This window comes from Phodopus roborovskii, unplaced genomic scaffold (assembly GCF_943737965.1).
Source record: "Phodopus roborovskii unplaced genomic scaffold, PHOROB, whole genome shotgun sequence".
NCBI classification, from domain to species: domain Eukaryota; kingdom Metazoa; phylum Chordata; class Mammalia; order Rodentia; family Cricetidae; genus Phodopus; species Phodopus roborovskii.
This window is the reverse complement of record NW_026126410.1, coordinates 348102-370661: the sequence shown is the minus strand read 5'-3', so window position 1 is coordinate 370661 and position 22560 is coordinate 348102. Positions and strand designations below refer to the sequence as shown.

Sequence of the window (22560 nt, the reverse complement as noted above, 5' to 3'; positions counted from 1 at the left end):
GACACTTTCTGACATAAACAACTTGAGGTGAGTTGGCTTAGGCTTTCCTAGGTATCAGTCCTCCATGGTCGACAGGATGTGGTGGAGCCAAATAATCACATCGTGGCAACCAGGAAATATTGGAAGAGGCTGGGGAAGACATGGCTCATAGGCCATGCATGTCTCAGGGATACACATCCTCCAATCACACACTACCTGCTGATGCCTACACCACAGGATGCTGCCATCCTGTTTGGAGTCTACCAAGGAATTGATTCAGAGCCCTTGTCCCCATAGACAGAAAACGTACTTTTCTAGTCTGGGTGTTTCTCAATCCAATCAAGTTCTAAGACTATTAACAAGAGAAAGACAATCAGAATCTGGTGTGACAATGTACAGAATACAGTTAGCCCCTAAATAGAGGGATAGTGAGAATAAAAATGAGTGACTTGTGACTGGGTATGCGTGTCAGTACAGACAGTCCAGGAGTGTTTACTCACATTGGCTGAGCATACGTCTATTACAGATAGACAATCCAAGAGTGCTTGTTCATATTGGGACCCCAGAGAAGCAATGTACCAGGAAGATGGCTGAAAGAGCACCATGGACAGAAGGACCAGTGTGTAGAGATCAAATCAGATTCAACCAAGTAGGAAAATACAGGATGGCAGCTAGGGCATCAGGTACGGACATTTCCCCACAAGTAAAGAAAAACCAACACATTTGAAGATAGACTGGTAGAGAGGATAGCAAGTATGAGCTAGGGCCATTGACCTCTATCCACCACTCTTGTAATTTTATCATGTGAGTATTCAAACTCTGTGCTCAGCCCTGAATACAAACAAGTACGGAGTCTGCCCTATCAGATTGCTTTATGGGAGGTGCTTCTGGAGCTCTCATAGTGAACAGATATTACTTAGCAAGTAATGGCAGAGGCAGGAGGTGTCAATGGACTAATGAGCAGTTTCAGACTCAGCATGACCAAAGATCAGGCTGTGAGATACATTATTCTGTGTCCTGGAAGTAGTCTTGAAAGACAGCTTTGGGATCCAACAAGATGACTCACTCGGAGGGTAAAAGCACGTGCCATGTATGTAATGACAATGTTAAGTCCCCAAAACCCATGTCAGGCGGAGGTGAGAACAGACTCCACAAAGTTGTCCTCTGACCTCCATACATATACCAGAGGGAGAAGACCATGCAAAAAGAGATAGCTTAAAAAAAGGATGTACTTAGGAATTATGCTGGTTTAGTAAAGTGGTTTGTAGGTTCTCTAACAACCATGACTTCGCTAGCATGGAGTAGTTAGCTAGTTTCCAATACCAGGCATCATTTACCTCTTGTTGAGTGGGTTCAGTTAGAGTTGAGGGTTACTGCTAAGATATGCATGCCACATTGCTCCCTAAGGGTTATTGTGCCATTCTCATCATCGTTGTGGGTCATAGGCTTCCTTGTTGGGTAGGAATAAGGTTGCCAACTTCCTTTGGAAACTTGCATGGCTCCTTCTGGTACCATAAAATTTAGTCCCCAGGGAGGAGGCTTTCAGTTCAATTCCAGCTCAGGAGCCTCTAGGCCTGGGGTGCATGGTTTTCAATCAATGGTTGCACACATTCAAAATTGATCTGAAGTGCATGGTGTTTCCAGCAATAGAGACTTACTGTCTACCTCTAGGGGACAGCCTAAAAACCATTTCTATACTTAAAAAATCAAGATTGCCTGCCATAATATAAGCCCCTTTGTGCTATGTATCCCTCATCTGTGCAGAGGAAGAGTTTATGTACCCTGTAGAAGCCATGGAGAGATCTCTTCTTGTGGCTCCAGTCAGTCTGAGACACGGCCCATCATGTAGCACAGGCTGGCTCACTGTAGCTGAGGATGACTTTGAATTTGAGCTGTCTGCCTGCTGGGCTTATGGGCTGGGAAGATAATCACCCTGAGCCAAATAGCATCAGTAAACCCGCTTTAAAAAAACAGTAAAAATAAAGCAACCCAACAACAGCAACACTCATTCAAGCTCTAAAAGAATGTCCGTTATACTGAAGCATAACAATTTTACAAAATGAATCAAATCATATGGTTCAAAGGAATGCTGACCAGGTGTGCCATTTTAGAAAAAATTTCCCAAAGAAATATCACAAAAATACTAACTGCCAACTTCATTCTAACTAATAGTCTTGTTTGAATTCTAAAAATATGAACAAATCAGAATCAAAACTTGGTTCTCTTTAAATCTTTTATTTTTTACTAGGAAAACCTAGTTCTTCATGCCTAAAATATGACAAATTCTATGTTTTAAAGAAAGATGGCTTAAAAGTTTCTTGCTAATCTTTATTCATGAAAATAAGCAACTTAGCCATTAGCAGTACGTACATTCTCTATGATGATATACAGTCGTTTAAATAAAGACTTTGGCATTTAAAACGGTACAGTTTTTGATTGCTAACTAAGGTAAAGTCTCATCTTAAGCTTTCCATTAACCTAATACTCTGGAGTTGCTGCATGGATCTGGAGGTGAGAAGCGACTTATCACAATCGCCTTTCAAGCTTTTAAAGGCTTGGGTTGAACACAGCTGCATGACTATTTTTACAAGCAAACCATGAATAGTTAATTGGAATAGCTATTAAGAGCAGTTTTTAGTGGAGACTGAAAAACCTGGGGGAGAAAGAGAGGTAGTAGCTACTCCTTAAGAATAATTTTAATAGTTTGAATCTTTTACGGAATCTTACTAGGAGATAACATTTGACAGAGATGAAAACCGTTCTCGGTAAGATAAACCAACATGCTTTCTAGCTACAGATATAGATCTTCAGAGTTTGTGCAGTAAGCCCTAACCCATGTGTGTTCATTATGTTGGTGAAGTTGAATACATTTGTGCATTCATGACACCTCCACTACAAATGCCTCCTAAATCCTAACCTTAAAGTACTTTGACTTATTTCAGTGAATTCTAAGTTTGTACTGTCTGTAATTCCTACCCATCTACTTATAGTCATCATGTATATGCATCTACAACATTGTAAATTGTTTTTAAAAGGTGGTTGCCCTTTACTTGAAGTTGAATCCCTGTTATCAGTAATACTTAGACATACTTCTTTCAAGTAGTAAAATCTAAGGCACAAATCAGCATTTAAAATCAAAGTACAGCTGTATCTATGAAACTTGGAGAGACCAAATAAAATGTACTCATAGGCTAATGCCACTGTGAACATAAAAAGTGATTAATTCACTATTGGGCAAATGCCAAAATGCTGCATTTTGTTGTTCCACAAACTTTAAAAGTTCAGAGTTAAAAAACTAAGACAAAAATAAAACCTTTGTTTACACTGCTGAAGGTTATACAAAGCAGGTAGGAAATCTTGTTCATTAGAACAAAGAAACAAATTGTCAAAGAATGTTACAGTCTCCAGAAAGCAGAAGAAAAACCCTCGGTCCTGCTGTGTGTTTGTACACTGTGTGGTGTATGCACATTTACCGTGTGTGTGTGTGTGTGTGTGTGTGTGTGTGTGTGCACTCAGCAATTTTTTTAGCCTCATCCTTCTCAACCTTTGCTGCTCTATCTAAAACAATCTATTAAAGTGAGATCAACAAGGTATGGCCTGCATTTGGTGACACGCAGTCAGCCTTCCTGCTAATGAAGGTGAAGCAGCTGTGGCACATATGCTACTGCGCTGAGACCCTGGAATCAGACAGCTCACTGTGGCTGTGGGGAATTCTTATTTATGTCCTAAAGGTATTCTAAGAAGACCAGTAATGAAAAAGTCATGACGATAAAATATCACACTTTGTTCCATAAAATAACAGCCTATAGGTTGACAGTAGCTTTAACAAATGTGTGATTAGTTTCTTTCTTGTTTATAATTGGTTTCTCTAAAGCATTTCTTCCTCACTCTAAGCCTTCTATTAATATAAGAAATACACAATGACAGCACACATACTAATTGTATCACTTCAAACACTGCTCTGGGGTCTGCTTCTTGGCTCTTCTAGCTGGGAATATTGATCTAGCAAATTGTTTTTATTATACAAATGATCTGGATACAAACCAGTCACAAGACAGTAGGCTGGTAAAGCCACCTTTTCCCTCAGAATCCTTGTCTATTTTACCTGACTGCATAAATGCACAGAACAGGAGCTTCTAGAGTGAAGCCCTGTTACTCAGTATGAAATTGTTTGGGGTGGATAACCAAACTCTTAGAGGGACGTACCTCTGGTGAATCAAGAATCACACCAGTGCAAGCTGCTCGCCCTCCTCATCAAATTGCAATCAGCTCATCCATGAAAACAAATTTCAAGATTTTCTTCATAAGGAGTGTAACAATCACACAATCAAGTGATGACTCACGTTAACAGATATTCTAAAGCAACAGAAGCCTGAGGCGCTTACATTCATGCTTACAATAACTGAAAACAATAGAGTGGGTGTCTTGGTTCAACATGGATTATCACTATCACAGGTGAATTTCTACAGAGAAAATATTCATGCATAACACCTTTCTCTATTAAATACACATATAGCTTCTATAAATATGATACCATATAAAACACTGATTTTACATGAAAGTGTGTTTGGTAACAATTTTGCACTGAATAACAATAAATTATACTCATTGTTGTATAAATTGTTGAAAAAAGTATTACAGATGTTTACAAAGAATTACAGTAATACATAAAAATACATTGTTAAAATAGGATGAACAATGTATACCATAAAAAAAAGGTATTACAACCAAGCAGTACGAACGTTAGGGGGTTTCGGTCTTAGCAAAAAGCCACTGGATGTGTCCAACACTGATCGATCCGTCTTACAACTGAGACCACTGGTGGCACTGGATGTCCTGGAAGCCCCTCCTGAACATACACAAAACAAAACACTCTCAATGATCTGAATCATGTACACAAGCCATCATTTCAGAAACTTCCTGTCTAACTTTAAGTCCAGATTGGTTGCCCTTTTCACCCCGATGTGTCTACTACTCTAATGAAATGATTCTCAATAAACTATACTTTAGAACTCCTCGGGGAGCTTAAAAGCTACTAAAGTGAAAACAAAACACTCTGCATAATTGTTTACATGTTTACTTCACAAAAACTCTTCTATGTTTAAGGTACAATACTAAATGTCAGACACTAGACCAAGACACTATAATAAACCATGTTTTAAACTGAGTGAGATGACCAGTCAGTCAAAGTCACACATGCACCGGGAAGTTTCAGCACTACCAGGTCCAACTTTTTTTAGTAACAGGTTGTATATATTTAAGAAAAATATAGTTTAGAATGTGTACATGATACAATAGCATCAGCTTCTATAAAGGAAGTATGTATCTGCCTTTCTACCTGTTATAAACTCTGGCACTAAATTCCTACATCTCTAGGGTACATAGATGGCTAAGTCTATAACTCATCACATCTCAAGCGCTAAAAAGAATTACATCTGTAGTTTGTTTTAGTTACCTAGTGAGGGTAAAAAAAAAAAAAAAAAAGACACATGTAAAGGGTTACAAGGTATTAGCAATTGTCTATAACTGGCTAGAGAGAATGATTCAGTGACATTCAAGTAGCCTATTTATTAATTTATTCTTTAAAAACACTGAATTAAAAGACTCTTCCAGTGTCTGAGAAAACTTATTTTTACTCATTTTATCTTTTTGTCTTCTCTTTATGTTACCATTATATTCTGTATATGAAGCCTAAGTGAAATATAAAAACATGCCAGTGAAAAATAAAATGCATTCCAAAGTTAGCATTTAAAATCCCTATCATAAAAACATAAGTTACACTTTTTACTTTTAAAAAAAGATAAAAACACAAATAGAAAATAGCTTTTTGTATTCTTACTCAGTGGGCTGTAATGGCCAAGAGTAGATCTCACTCGTCTGACAGATGGTGAAGGGTTGAGATAACCCATATTTCGATGATAGTCCATTAGCTGTTCAGAGCGTTTCATGCCAACTGTTGGCTTCACAGCTTCAAGCCGTTTCAATAAAGCCTTCATAAAAAAACAATATAAAAGTCAATACTACATAAATACCAGTAATTTCTACAAAGTCAGATATTCTATAACTCGAAATTCACTAAGAAAAAAAACAGCGTTAAGTCATTCCAAACATGCCAGAAATTTTCTGGTTGAAAAATGTACACCCACCCTAAATATTTGTCCATATACCCACACAGATAAGTGTAATCTCCCCTCATCAAGGAAACTTCTCTTTGTAATAGAAAAGACATTACAGAAAACCACAACCAATCAAAATGCTGAATTGTGAAGTCCAGTCCTAATGGATACCTCTACAAAACAAAGCTCAGCGAACATTGCCGAAGACAGAGTGTAAGATATTGTGTGGTCTCCCAGCAATGTCAAGCGACACAACACACAACACACACACACACACACACACACACACACACACACACACACACACACACACACAGAGTCTCACTAACATGAGCTGAACAAGAACAATGAGAAATATACCAAAGTGGACAGGGAAAAGCTCTGGGGGCCTTACCCTTCCATAAAAACTTCAGGCAGCTAAGGAATGCTGAGAGTGGGAGAATTGTGTTCTTCAGGGAAGACACACCAACTAGTTATCCAATACCAAATGGTCAGCCGGAAACCATACATATGAGTAACATTATGCAGGCGGAATAGTTTGTATTTAGAAATATATGTACACACACACACACACACACACACACACACACACACACATATCTCGGCAATGAAACAAGAGGCCATTAATTTGAAAGAGAGTGAGGAGGGCTCACTCTCTTTATATGGGTAGGTTTGAAGGGCAGAAAGGGAAGAGAAAATCACTGTGATTATAATCTCTCCTAACTGTTAATCTCAGGTACTATCCAAAGATAGCTGGAATACACCCATGACAGATATGCCAGCTTAGATTGCAGCCATGCCTCCCTCACACAGGACACCAAGGAAAGGCTGCGTGAACACACATCTCAAGCCCTACTTTCTCAGTCCTGCCAGCCCAATTGTGTTCTGTACTTTTCCTTTACATGCTTAAGACACTGAGTAAAGTCTACTATGGAAAAAAAGTGTTTTAGCTGTTATGAAGCTAGAAAGGCAGTTCCTAAAGAAGTCTTTCAGAGGACATAATTCAACAGGCAAAGCAACATGGTTTCCAATAAGAAGGCATTCTCTTCAATATGATCAGTCTAATATAAATATTCCTAATTTTATTTTTTAAAAATTTTCTTTATTTTTTTATGTATATGTGTGGGCCTGTATATGTGAATGCCATGTATTTACTGGTGCCCACAGAGGCCAGAAGATGGTACTTGATCACCTGGAATTAAGTTACAGGCAGTTGTGAGCTACCATGTAGCTGCTGGGAAGGGAACCTGGGTCCTCTGCAAGTGCAGGAAGTGCTTTTAACAAACCATCCCTCCAGCCCCACTCCTTTAACTCAAAATTCAGAAGCTTTTGCTTTTCAGAGGACTTTGAGAAAGGAACATAGAGGAAGACCAAATGCCACAGGATTGATTCATGGTTCTGTTTTACTATTTCTGGTGCAAACTGATTTTTTTGTCTGAAGAGTATGCACTAAGACTCACATTTAAAAACCCAGCCTCATGAGCACAAAGGCCGAGTTTTCTTCATATAATCATTTACTTTCTTTTACAGTGCTGAGCATTAATTTAAGTACACCACTCATTCTGTAGCACACCAGCTTCACTATCGTGAACCATCAGTAACACCATCTCCAAAACACTTCCTCAAGCAGTTTTCCCTCTTGCCCTTAGATTCTGAGGTTCTATTACCAGCATTACCAGCATTTCCGAGCAATTCTGAAGAAGATATAAATGGCAGTAAACTAAGCCAAAGTACTCAGGGGAAGCACTGTTTAGAAGTATTGCAGAACAAAGTATTGCAGAAACTCAAGTGTGTGACAAACAGATGAGAGGCAAAAACCCATGAAGTGGATAGAGCTACAAGTTCATTGCTGCCAGGCAGTGAGACAGGTCCTCGGTTTTTCTCCTTTAGAGCTAGCAAAGCAGCCTCTCACGAGTGAAGTCTTGCCAGCTAGAATTAGTTCTTATTGAGCTCAGAGTGAGGCTGACTCTGTTCCATCAGATTATAGTTTCTATCTTCTTTCTAAACTTACATACCATCTTTCTTTGTAAAAGAGCTGTACAATATAGCTGCCACATTTTCCTAAAATGATAATCTTGCATGACAAAATTCCTAGGTAATATATTTTCAATGCATTTTATTGGGCAAAAATATATTTGTTGATTTTTCTGATAACTACTCATTAAACTGTAAATGACAAAAATCTTGATATTTGTGTATATGTACCATTTTCTTTCCTTTTTGTAGTATGGGGACAGTGCTGGTCAGGGAATATGGCTCAGCGTGGGTCCTCTGCAGCAGTGCCGAGGGTTCTGACCTCTAAGTGTAGCATGCACAAAGAACCTGAAGCCAGGGTGGCTCAGGACTCATTAGACCATGTACCAAAAAATAGTAATGTTCATAAAATCCCTGATTTCATGAGTTTCATTATCTAGTTTCCTCTTTAATCTTAAGAAAACTCCAGTGCTTATCTGTCAGAGGTAAAACAGCATAAAAATAATGAATATTAAAATTTAAGACATTTTCCAATAAGGTTTAAAAAAAAGCCCCACAAAACCACAACTCATTCTGTACTCTCAAGGATAGGCCACTTATGCAGAAACTTAGGGAAATAAGAGAGAAAAGATTCAATGCAACTTTAAAAGACATGGAACTTTAAAAACTGATAGTTGTAATACTGTAACAACTGTAACAGAGTGACAAAAGATGTAAGCATCTAAGACGGGAAAGAGTGGAGGAGGGGAAGTAGTAGGAGATGGTTACCGGGTATTAAAATAAACTTAAGTAGGAGGGTAAGTTTTAGTGTTCTGTATGAAGTAGGAAGACTATCATTTATAAAAGTTGAGTATTTTAAAAAGGACTAGAAGACTAGAGTTTGGAGGCCCAGAATACATTAAAGAGATGAAGTCCGACTTACCTAATTTAATCATTACATACTCTATACATGCTAACAATTACCTGCTAATATGAGACTGGGACTTATACTGTAGGCATTGAGTGTTTCTTAGCCAAATAATGTTGCAGGCATGTAAGGGTCAGAATAAAAGTGAGATAACATATAATACCCATAACACTACTTATGCACTGCTTGAAATCTACTGCATTAAAGATTCTGATAGCATTAACACTGCTTTGTATAGTTTTTTTAGTTGTCTGACATATAACTGTATCATCTTCAGACTAGGTTATGACTTATATGATGATAATCAGCAGTATTTTATATCTTTCTACTGCTTTACAGAAAACGAAAGACATTACTACTATTTAATAAATCAAAATGGTAAGAATGGTTCTTTAAATTCCAAATTATGATTTACAAAACCATAGAACTGTCATTTAAATCAGGCTCCAAGAATGACTTTCAAAATAATTTCTCCAGAATTTTTTTGGAGAAAGTTGTATTTTTAAAATCATGTCTATTAAGGCAAAGAATGCTGTTTTGTTATACATACACATCATAAAATGAACATAGTTACACTAGTAAACACATCATCTCAGTTACCACTTGTGAGTGTTGTGTGTAAAAATTATCGTCTACTCCTGTCTACCAGGTTTCAGGTGTGAAAGTCTGGAGACCTAATATACAGTGGTGACGACAGGTGGCACTTCTGCTTTATGACTGTCTGTGCATTTCCTTTATACACTTTTCAGGAAGCACTCTTGGAAAAAATTAACCCTCCCCGTCTTTTGATACAACAATGAATGAATGTGAACAATTCCTGCAGATGTAGTGGAGACTAATTTATTGTTTTGAAAGTGGTGAAGCAGCCAGGCAGTGGTGGTGCACGCCTTTAGTCCCAGCACTTGGGAGGCAGAGGCAGGCGGATCTCTGTGAGTTCAGGGCCAGCCTGGTCTACAGAGAGAATTCCAGGACAGGCTCCAAAGCTACAGAGAACCAAAAACAAAGCAAACAAAAACAAAACAAAAAAACAAAAAAGGAAAAAAAGGGGTGGGGGAAGAAAAGTGGTGAGGTAAAGACTCTGAAAGGTCATCAAAAAGTGGCAAGTGTCCAAAAGCCAAGGAGAAGAGACAAGGCCTCTCACATTTTCCTCACCTGGAGTCATATGAGTTACAGTCAGCTTTCTGTCTGCCACAGAAGTATAAGCACACAAATAGGAAAATAACAGTAAGCGAATTATAAGTTATTTCAAGATTTTAGTGTAAAGTTATGGTCAACCAGCAGATTCATAGTTTTCACGGGATGTTTTTAAGAATTGGAACTTCTAAGTTTATGATACATTACTGTAGCTTTATAAATAATATATTCATAGGGGAATGCAGAAGTAGAAAAATTTGTCTTTTTATGTACTTATCTGTACTTCTCTGGATAAAACACCTACACGCCTACACACACACACACACACACACACACTTAAAAAGCAAAATGAAAAAAGAATAAATTAAGTCATTTAAGTTGTAGACTCCATTCATGACCATTAGGGGAAAACTTATTTCATCCCAAACACTGTTTCTTTCAATACCCCTGCCTTTTTTACCTTAATAAAAAAACACAATCTGACATACAATTAGAAAAATGATATAATTTCACTAGACATTAATGCTAGACAAGATATAAGTATCTTTACTGAGCTAACTCTTCTGCTAATACTATTTTTGCTTCTCTGACGAAAAATGGATACACATTATGTTCATCCATTCACCCAACCATCCATCCACCCATCTGTCCATCCATCATTTAACAAGAATATTTCAAAATTCCTTTCTTATAAACTTGGTCATTGTTTTGGGAATAGTCTTCATGTAACCAAGTCAACATGAAGCAAGCACACCCTGCTAAACAAAACTATACTTTATTACTCACATGTGTTCTCTTTCTATTTCCCTCCCCCTTTCCTTATTATGGAAGGAACTGAACAAGCAACAACACTTCAGTACCTTCTATACTCTCTTGATATTTATCTGGATACAATAGTTAATTACAGGATGTTTGGATCTGCCACTGACCCTGAAATTTAGTCAGGTGTATTAACAATTTGCTTTTAATCTAGGACTCCATGGTATAATCTTCACACCTTCTCTCAACAGTAAGTACCCATGGTCTTTATTAGAGACCACTTCAGCTTCTCAAGAGTCACCAAGTTAATATGTAATAGTGGAACATAAATGTTTCAATAATCATGCCTATTAACCACCAGAATTTTCTCTGGTATCAGTGGCATGACAAATAAGGAGATAGAAATAATATATTCTATAAGTCAGTGGATCTTGTTTGTATATATACCAGCCAAAGAAATAACTATTGATGTATGTGTGTGTGGGAGGGTGTTTGTGGGTATGTGTAGGCTTATGTTATAGCCACCCAGCAAACAGACTAAAATGGATATCAGCTCATATTCAAGAAAAATGAAAGTTAATATGGCTCTATTACATAAGAGTTTGGGAACAGGTGAGATGACACTTGCCATAAAGCCTGTGACCTGAATTTGACCCCAGGGACATACATGGAAGAAAGAACTTACTCAAGTTATCCTCTGCCCTAACATCTGTGTATGTATGTGTGTGTGTGTGTGTGCGTGCGTGCGTGCATGTGTGCGTGTGCATGTACACAGAACAAACAGGGTTTGGTTATAAAATAAACATAAAAACAGATAACAGAAGGGAAAGGCTGCATTTCAACAGCAAGGTACTATTTTAGGAGTACTGAACTGGGGACAGCTCAGTCTGCAGCAATGCACTTCCTAGCTGAACAAAGGGTTAGTTCAATCCTCAGTACTGCAGAACAAAAATTAGTCAATATAAAACATGCTCTGATTAAAATGTAAATGTTCCATTATTGGGAATAAATGCAAAAGAAGTATAAAAAGTTATGAGAAGGTAAGAAATTACTTTTAGGAATGAAAAGTTCAACCAGGCAGATTCAGTTTCTTCACATAATACAATAAATTATACATGTTTTTCTTTTTAGCTTTAAGTTCCTTGTTTTCACTCTCTATCAACTAGTCCTCCATTTGAGAGCAGCACTGTTCAAAGCTATTAGCCAGATGCGGTATACATCCTTGATTGCAGCTAACCCTGAGATGTGTGTGCTTTCTGCATAAAGCACACACATTCTACACTTATCAAAGCAAAGGTAAGTGTGCCCCATTCAGCAGTGCTGGTCACTGATGAAAATGGCAGTATCTGCTGGACTGCACTGTGGCTTTGGCAGGTTACTGGCAGCATCTGTGAGCCCTGTTTGACCTCCTGAGAACAAATGAATGAGCAAACAAGGTTAAATAAAACATCATACAATCAGTTAAACAAAACATTATTTAAAAGAATTCACAACTGTTCTGATATGTAGTAAGTTATTATCAACAAGAAAAACTTGCTTACATATGTAAATTATAATGTATATGAAGCAAATAGGATAAAATATTGGCAGTTCCCACTGCTATTAAAGTTTCATTCCCGGAAGAATAATGAAAGCTGTACGTAGAAGCTGCTGACAGTCTTCATCTATGCATATTCATATGAATAAGATGCATATTCAGACACGTTATAACTTTAAGTCCAGGATCTTTAAAAAGCGAAACACAGCAGAAGCACAAACCTGTACTGATTGCCTGCACTGGGAAGGAGGCAGCCAGACGATGGAGAGTTCAAGGCCAGCTTGGGTTATACAGTGAGATCCTACCTCAAAATCAAAACAAAACAAGAAAACTAAACACAGAATTACTAGGACATGACCCAGCAATTCTGTAAACACTTAAAAAGAAATGAGAACAGAGACTTGAATAGACAATTTTACGTTAGTGTTCACTAACGTAAATTAGTGAACACTAGAATTACCTACAATAGCCAAGATAAAAACTAGAACATCCATCAGCAAATGGAATAATCAGAATGTAAATTATACATTTACAACGAAATATTATTCAGTTTTAAAAGCTGCGCTTGCAGAAGACATGAGTTTTATCCCCAACACTCGCATACCACCTTCACAATCATCTGTAACTTTTGGTACAGGCTACAATATGGATAAATTTTGAAAACATACTAAGTGAAATAAGCTAGCTACAAAAAGAGGAATACTGCCCAATTCATAAAGACAAACAATGGTTCAAGGCCTAGAGAGAAATGGGAATAGAAAATGTTAATAGTACAAACAAGATAGTAAAACTCAGTGAATTGTATCCTAAATGTAGATATGGTATACACACTATATTTAAATTAAAGCTGCTTTTATAAAATAACCCAAAACAGATAACCTAAACCTAAATCTGGTCTCTGTTACTTGCTAACTGTTTGACATGAAGCAGTTCCTGTGCCCTCCCTACTGTGTATTTCATTTTCTCTCATTGCATACCATCTCATATAATAGAGGACTAAATGACCTAACATTTCCAAAAAGAGGCATATAACTGTCAATTAAAACAGGCTTCAGAGAGAAATGGAACACATTAAGACAAAAATAAGCACTAACATTTATGAAATTAGTAATTCTACATTTTCACAAAACATGAATCAAATACTGTTTACATGATATACAGAAAGCTCTGTGCATCATCACACACAAAACTCATTTCAATGACTGTACTGGTACCCACCCTTTGCTATGTGTGGGATAACTCTCTCCCAGTGTTTAAGACTATCTTGGGGATGGGGATGGTAATGAACACATAGAATCTGTTGCCAGGTCAGGTTTATATAGGTTTAAACAGAAGTACACTGGAGCTAAAGCATGAGGGTCAACTTTGGAACTGCCATAACTTTAACAGCTTTTGCATTCATTTTAATTTAAATTTACAAACTATGGAGGTCTAATTTTAGATGATAATTTCTATTTATTTAAGAGACTACCTAGGTTTAAGGTTTTGGCTCAGGTATTCCCTTTGAGTAATTATTTAATACTGTTAGGTTTTAGTTTATACATGATTACAATACTTTTTAAAAATGCCTACTTCAAAGACTTGTCAAGATTCAATAAGCTTATATGTGGAGGATATTTAAACCAAGGTCTAGTGTTCAGTAAGTTCAATATATAGCTGAATTTAGTGATAAAAATAATATGCTATAATAGTTTAAAGTATCAGGTCTTATGTATGCATGCATATATTCTTTAAAATATCAAAGTAACCATATAACTCATAACTATGAATGTTGTACTCATTTCAAGCTGAGTACCAAATTTGTTCACTTATTTTTTAAAAACCATATAGAATTTCCAGGATATGATGGGGAAAGCAGGGTTAGCTAGTGTGACTAGACACATCACAGAAGAATATATGCATCTGACTCCTGGGTACCTTTCCTGAAACTAAACAGTGATTAAACTAATCTAATCAGGAAACTATGAAACTTTCAGTATTTTCTTTTTTTCTTTTTTCTTTTTTTTTCCTTTCTTTCTTCTTTCTTTTCTTTTTTTAGACAGAGTTTCTCTATGTAGCTCAGGCTGTCCTGGAACTCACTTTGTAGACCAGGATTCTAGCTCACAGAAATTTGCCTGCCTCTGCCTCTCACAGTATTTTCTTTTAATGACCCCTTAATATACACTCTACTAGCTAAGAAACAATTCCTAGACTCACAAATTACCACAGTTAATGCCACATGCTATCTATACCTGCATTTATGTAACTACATTTGAAAAGTTGGCTATACCTGGTTTTCTGTAAGTTGTACTTACAAGTCAGTACAAATGCAATTTTTTTTAAATGGTTAAACAATGTGTTACTTACCAAATTTTCTCTTTCAATCCTTTGCTGTTCCCTCTGTCTGTTGAGAGCACTATGATATAACTTAGGGGGATGGCCAATCGATCTTCCGGGAATTGTACTTTTGCTTCCTGGTTTTTCAGCCTGTCTTGACAGTTCTTTCAAAAGCCTCTGATTTTCACGATCAATCTGTCTCACCTCTTCTCTTGTGAAAGAGTAGTTTTTCCTAGGCATTACTGAAGGCTGATCAAAGTGATGTTTTTGTGGTCCCTTTTTATCTAATTGCAGAAAAGCTACAGAAGTAAACAAAAAAGTGAAAGTGCTAAACAAAGTAGCTATGATGGTACAGACTTTAATTCTTAAAAATATAAACTAAATTAATAGAAGGTATGAAATGAGCTAATGACTTATTTATGTAGGAAAAAAACTGGATGCAGCTTAGAGTTTTATGTTCCCTGAACCCTTTGGACATAAAAGGTCATGCAAATGGGGACTTATATCAGAATAATTGCATATATGTGATACTAGTTTTCAGGCAGCTAATTCACAACAACTATTCTTGCTTTGTCTGTTTTCCTACAGCAGCATTAATAACTAGGAACTTTAGGAACCTCTGGGTTGAGTGCACTGATACAAAACTTTACATACACTTTTTTGTTAAGGGGAGGGCATAACTCATCAGTAACAGCAGATGTTCCTAGTAATGACTGAGGGAAGCATTGGCAAAAATAAACTTAGTCTAGAATCTACAATTTAATCTGAAAGTATTACACCATGAAAGCCATGGGTTTCATATTGTTAATGTACTTCTGCTGTAAATGCCAAACATTCTATTTTTGTATTAAGCATAAGCCAAAATGAACATATTATATAAAAGATATTTCCTAGCCAAGGAAAAAAAAAATCGCACACTATGATTACCAAATGATTTTGTTGGGGTGATGGTGGGAATTGAAAGCAGGGTCTTGTCCATTCTAGGTGAGCATGGTAATACTGAGCTATGTCCTCTGCCTGAAAAGAATTGTAACAACATGCTTAAAAATTTTTTACCAAAATTTTCAGTAAGCATGACTATTACTATCCACTTGTGAAAAGTTTCTAAAACCAGCGAGCTTGGTGAATGTTTCTACTTCAGCATATTTTAAAGTAGTAATATACCTTATCAGGATAACAAGCATACTTTTGTTTTGGTTGTATGGTATTTTAACTATGTGTGTGCATGATCCCTGTTTGTCAGGGTGCATGCCATGTGTGTATTAGGCCAGAACCAACCTGGGCTAGGCTCTCTCCTTCTACCCTTATGCACATTCCAGGGACTGAACTCAGGTTATCAGCCTTGTGCAGCAAGTGCCCAAAAATGACTACTTGTCATTTCCGCAGCCCTTAAAACAATATTTTTTTAAAGTAATGTTTGTTGCTTCTTGACTACTTGCTATTCCTTTTTACATGTCTAGCATAGCATCTTATTCTATTGGACACATGATGTAAATGAAGAGGTACTTTAAACCCCATTTTACAATGAGTTTAATCCAGTCACTTGGGCAAATGACAAAAGCAGTAATTTTACTTCTTAATTTATACCAAAGACTACAAAGACTACTGAAGATCATAGGAACATAAAAACAAAACAGATAAACAGTAGCTTCCTCAAGAAAAACCAAGGTTGATAATTAGTTAATGTGGTAATTGAAACCCACACCAAGTAAATGACAAAACTTGAATGAGTACATGTTTTGAAAGCTTCATATAAACTGTAATTATTAATTTAGCTTTGTATGAAATTCTTTAGAATCCCATTCTGAAAGAAATTAAGCTACATTTCCTAATGATACTTTTTTAAAAGTAAAAAAATGCAACAGAAAAAAAAAGTTTCGCTCATTAAACAAACAACAACCTCCAATGGGCAGTATTCAAGCTTTCCTTCATTCAGCAGCAGGTATTACTATGACATGTTTAAAAAGTGACTCTATGTTATCAAATATATAATCCAATTCTCTCAAATGAAATCATTTAAAAATAAGTTTTAACATTATATATATATATATATATACACACAACTATCTAAACTTATATATTTACAAATAGTTTTCTCTGGAATTTTCCTTTGAGAAGCAATGTCACACAAATTCTTCACATCTACTTCAACCCATAACCATAAAGAGCCACTTCTGGCATCAGGTAACCCTATGTCAGAGTGCTGGCTTTACTTTCATTGCTACTGAGGGAGACACTTAAGACGTTGTCTCCAGTCCTCCAGTGTTAGTTCTTCTAAAAATCCTCCCAGTGGGAGGAGGTGAGTGCAAAGCTTGGGGTCTGACTCTAGCTTCTCACAGCATTGGGTGGGAATGCTGGCACAAATGTGCAGTGCAATCTGATTCTAGCACTGGGAGGTGGAAGCAGAAGAATCAGAAATTTAAGACTACTCTCAGCTACATAGTGAGTTTCAGGCTAGTCTGGAACACATGAACCCATCTCAAAATAATAAAATAAAAATGTTTTGTAGACAGTCATGATCTCTACAGAAAAACCTACTACAGTTATTTTATAAGGTTGATTTAAAAAAAAAAAGACTTCTTTTTAAAAGCCAACATTAATAAGTCATAAGAGCTATATTTACAAATTTCTTTTAAAAATGATTTATGTATTTTATATATATGAGTCAGATCCCATGACAGATGGTTGTGAGCCACATGTGGTTGTTGGGAATTAAACTTAGGACCTTTGGAAGAGCAGCTAGTGCTCTTATCTGCTGAGTCATCTCTTCAGCCCTACAAGATTTCTTATTTGCCTTCATAATTAAAAGCTTTTTAGATGAGAAATTTTGTGTTCCCTTCCAATGAATTTTTGTAGGCTTCTTACAGTTCTGACCAACAGAGTACTGTCAAAATGGTATGTGACTTAAATTTTAGTTTATTTTAGATATGAATTTTTAAAGATTCATTTTAATTTCTAAATTTTATGTGTATGGGTGTTATGCCTGGTGCCCTAGGAGGCCACAGGAGGGTGTCAGATTACCTGGGACTAGAGTCACGGATGGCTTTGAGCCGCCATATATGTGCTAGGAATCAAACCTATGTACAAGTGAAGAATAGTCAGCGTTCTTAGCCACTGAGTCATCTCTTTAGCCCCCAAGATTAATTTATTTCTATGTGTGTGTGTTTGCCACATGCATGCAAGTATCCATAAAATCCAGCAGAGATGTAACAGCCCCCAGAAGTGTAGTTACAGGAGTGAGCTCCTTGATAGTAGACCTGGGCCCAGTATGTGACTTTCAAGGCTAAGGGCTCTATGTACACACACATACACACCCTCTGATTGCAGAAATACTTGTGCCCAGAACTATACATGCCTGATAGTAACTTGAGGCTGCCATAAATAAGATCATTAAAAAGAAGCCACAGACAGGAACTTTCATCCTATCATTTAAATCATCTGAGGTTGCTGATTTATACAACTTGAGTTTTGTGATAATTTGTTATCAGAGCAATAGAAACTACTATAAAATTTAGTACAAAGAAATGGCATGCTACTATGACAAACCTAAAATTCATGGCTCTAGGTATGAAAGCTGATGGCAATTAAGGGCTGGAATAGCCCTTAATTCATAGGGGCTGCAAAGGCAGCTTAATGGTTCAGCACACTTGCCATTTTTGCATGATGGGTTTGGGTACCAGCTATGTAGGCTCACAACTATCTACATCCAGTTCCAGGGGATCCAATACCCTCTTCTGGCCTCTGAGATCAGCATGCACATATGCACATGTTGTACACACACACACACACACACACACACACACACACACACACACACACAAAATGAATCTAGAAAACGAAAGGGTGATTAAGTCTGAGAGGAAGAACTGGCCAATTATTTACAGCAGCATTGTTACAGGATCAAAGAAAATGGAAAAATTGCTACTGGTGGATTTGGGCTAAGATATTCAAGCAGGACACTGAAAATACGACAGCTTATGTTATCTATTTAGGAGATAAAAATATGACCTCAAACCAGTAACTGACCAGTTTTCAAAGAAAATATAGGGGAAATGTAAGAGACAGGATTTACAGGATTCAGAATAAAACAATTACTCCTCCCTTATCTCCCCCAACAGAAGACGTTCAAAGTCTTCAAGAGCTTACTCACTGCACCCCACCTGAGGAATCTTGCCTATACCTGGACCGTTGGGAAAGGGAGATGCATTTTGTATATGGCAGAAACAAATAGTAGTGAAGAGATTTTAAAGCTATTTCTATAATTGACATTTATCCTATTAAGAGGCAGGGTCTAGGTTGCTGACACGTCAGAAGGTCAGAGTACTTGTCTAGCATGCCTGAAAGCCTGGGTTTCATGGTTATCACCACTTAATACTTGGCATGATAGTGTATGCTCCTAATCCTAGCACTCAGCAGGGGGAGGTGAGAGAGATGACAGTTATAGCCAGAGTTACCTGAGACCCTGTCTTAAGAAAAAACAAACAAACAAAAATCAAAAAGGCAGGGTCCTTTAAAGTGCCCCACCACTTTAAATTTGGGAAGTGTATACCATTGCCACCAACACAAGAAATAGTGGTGCATTCCTGTAATACCAGCAACTGGGCAGCAGAGACAGGGGGATCACTGCAAGTTCAAAGCTGGCCTGGAACTATACAGCAAGTCTCAAGCCAGTTAAGTCTCATACCAAGTCCATATCTAAAAGAAACCAAATAAGCACAAAAGGATGCTTATGTGACTCTAGAAGTAACAAATGGCTGAGATTTCTGTATTATTTTCTGGATTGGAAACCTGAGTACCATGCAAGAAGTCTAAATACCCTGAGGCCACCATTCTTGAAGAAGCCAGGTCTTTGTGAGGAGACCAAGCTGTAGAGAGACTATGAGTGGACGCTCTGGCTAGCAGTCCCAACCTTCTGTTTGGTTCAAGGCCTGGTACTTGACATGTAGGTAAGCAATCACTCAGGCAATTCTGTCCCAAGGCACCGGCTCACTCCTACCTTTGAGTCTCTCAATTCTACAACTGGTAGGGTAATTTGTCCTGTAGCAACACTTACTGCTTATTTTACCCATTGGTTTTTTTTTTTTTTTTTTTTTTTTTTAAAGAACAGATGCATACCAGAGCCAGCACCTGTGAATCAAGTGCAGCCCCTCATGTATATAATGCTTTAAAAAAAAATTCTGGTTTTTGGTCTGATTTTTAATACTCCTTGGTAGCTTGGTCTTTATCAATTTATTGTCCAGTTCTGTTTTGCTTTCATTATGTAATTTGCTAATTTATATACACACACACACACACACACACACACATATATACACACACACGCGTCACTACATCAGTATTATACCTTTTCAGTGTACTTGGCTTATGTATTAATATAAAACACCCCTTTTTGTCCCCTTTGGAACTTTTCACAACTTGAAATCTTTTTTTATACTAATAATATTGATGCTTTTATTTCCTCTTTTTAAAGGAGACATATCTGACATTACATCTTTTTCAAATTTCTATTTTTGTTTTTCCTAATACTATTAAATACTTTTTTGGTTGGATTTTGTTAACTGGAATTTAATGAGTACCTATGTTGGCATAACAAAGTACCAAAAGAACTAGTGTTTTCCCTTTTTTTAACTGAAGAAAACAGACAGAATCCTAGATTTACCATCCTATTTTTAGATGTAATGTTCAATGATACTACAATTCATTCTCCATAACGATGTATGTTAGAAAACTAAAACTAAATCGTAAAAAGGCCAACCAATCAAAACAAACAAACAAACCCCCAAAACCCTCACCAGTCTCTCTGTCCTTCTTTTCCCAGAGCATAGGAATGACAATTTTATCTCCATGACTTTGGCTAGGACCCTTACATAAACAGAATCATACAAGAGTTGTCTCAGTGTGGGTACACATGTGTTTGTGTGTGTGTGTGTGTGTGTGTGTGTGTGTGTGTGTGTGTGTGTGTGTATCTGTGTGTGTGTAGGCTAAAGGTCAGTCTGGGGTCTCATTTACTAGGAGCTGTCCATATTGGTTTTTTGAGACATGATCTCTCGCTGAGACCTGGAGCTCATTGAGTAAGACTAGGTTGGCTGGCCAGTGAGCCCTAGGGAACCTTGTCTCTCTCTCTCTCTGCTGACTATACCAGCACATAGTACCATGCCTGCCTTCCTTAAATAGCTGGGAGCACTGGAAATTACACCCTTGCTCAGCAAGGGCTTTACTGAGCTATCATCCTCCAGGGTTTGTCTTTGAGGTTTATTTCACTTAGCACAATGTTCTCCAGCCTCATCCACACTGTAGCACAGACCAGATCATTCTTCCCTTTTAAGACTGAGTAATACTCCTGATTTCACTTAATACACCATGATGTCTTCTAAGTTACAGTCATTCACTTACATCTTTTGGCCCCTCTTCCTTCACCTTTATGAGGTTCACCAGCCCCCTCATTCCTTTTCCCTTTTTAAAAGAGTAAGGTAAAAAATTATTTTCTGAAAAATTTTCTTCAAACTTCATAATTTAACAACTACTACAATAATAAATTCTAGTTCTATTTTCTTAGTTCTTAAACTTTTGGTTTTGGGTCCTAAAGGTTGAGGCATCCAAATGTTTCCATAGGTTACATGTACAAATATTTAATATGTAAAAACCCAACAGTACAAACAAACAAATTTACCCATCCCTGTCAGTAACAATAACTAGTTACATGTCAACATAATATTTCTATTAAAGAAAAAAGTAAGGTCTATAAGATGGCACAAAGGGTAAAGGCCCTTGCTGCTGAGGCTGAAAAATTGAGTTTGATCTACAGGACTCCACAGTAGGAGGAGTAACTGACTCCCACAAATTTCCCTTCAACCCATGCACACATGCTCTGGCATATCAGTGCTCCTATACATACACATGCACTCAGATACACACACTAACCACGGAAGAAAAACGTGTAAGAGTGTAACACCTCTGTTCATTTTCAATGCCCAGCTGAACAGAAGACAGGTGTTTTTCACTGCTCCTTCTGCACTGTGTGCTGTCCCTGTCACATAGCCTCTTAAATATTCCACTGATTATACATAGCAGGCAGAGAACGTATAAAGCAAATCAAGGTTACTTTTATTAGTTACAGTAGCTTTGTCGTCACAAATCTCTCTGAAACCATTAGCCTTGCTTTAAAAAAAAAAAATCAATTTTCAGTATTAGATTTATCATTAATGATGTGGCCCTCTGTTGCCTTCAGCTTTTCTCAAATGCTTGGTAAGACTAGGTAATGTGTTAACAAAGGTGTTAACAAAGCCAACCTGACTGTAGAAGACATTAAACTGTGGTGCCAGGCAGGGCGTGCTGGTAGCTGATCGAATCAGAACAGGCCTCCTCTCTTATGCATAGTACTGGGATCTATAGAGAATTTTCCCTTAATCCCCTCCATAATATCCACACAAGACACCTTAGTAGAAAAAACTATAGCCAGTTTCTTCATTTATCAATGCTTCCTTAGTCTCAATTCTTCCTCATATTTTTCTTCTCAAAAGTAGAAATGAAATTAAGGCTTTACTTTGCCCTTTCAGTCCTTCAAAAATGATCCAATTTTATACATATGAAGTATAAAATGTATCTTTATTTAATCCAGTCCATTCAATTCCTTAAATGCTTTACCAAATGTATCAGACTCATGATATAATCTTGTACCAAAATGTGTTTACTGCTCCATTTTCTAAGCCCCTCAATGCCTAGTCAAGGATTTCTAACCCAAGTTTAAATATCTAATTCCAGTTAGTCTTTGGACATTGTGGGGAATGTTTGAATTTCCAAGTCAACCTTTGTATAGAGCTAAGAGGCTGAAATTGTAT

At 37.1% G+C, this 22560-nt stretch overlaps 1 protein-coding gene across 5 annotated transcripts in view; it reads right to left on the bottom strand.

Annotated features, from left to right (window-relative positions):
• Nucleotides 1–2292: 2292 nt before the first annotated feature.
• Cfap97 (cilia and flagella associated protein 97) overlaps nucleotides 2293–22560 on the bottom strand; it is a 38931-nt gene continuing 18663 nt past the window's right edge. For 4 of the 5 annotated variants that reach the window (XM_051182368.1, XM_051182367.1, XM_051182366.1 and 1 more), the window contains exons 3-6: nucleotides 15650–15739; nucleotides 14753–15021; nucleotides 5819–5969; nucleotides 2293–4828 (exon numbers count right to left, since the gene is read on the bottom strand). In XM_051182368.1, the coding sequence (XP_051038325.1) occupies nucleotides 4701–4828; nucleotides 5819–5969; nucleotides 14753–15021; nucleotides 15650–15739 (638 nt within the window). In that variant the 3' untranslated portion in view covers nucleotides 2293–4700. The remainder of the gene's footprint in view (nucleotides 4829–5818; nucleotides 5970–14752; nucleotides 15022–15649; nucleotides 15740–22560) is intronic. The other variant, XM_051182369.1, reaches the window with a different exon arrangement.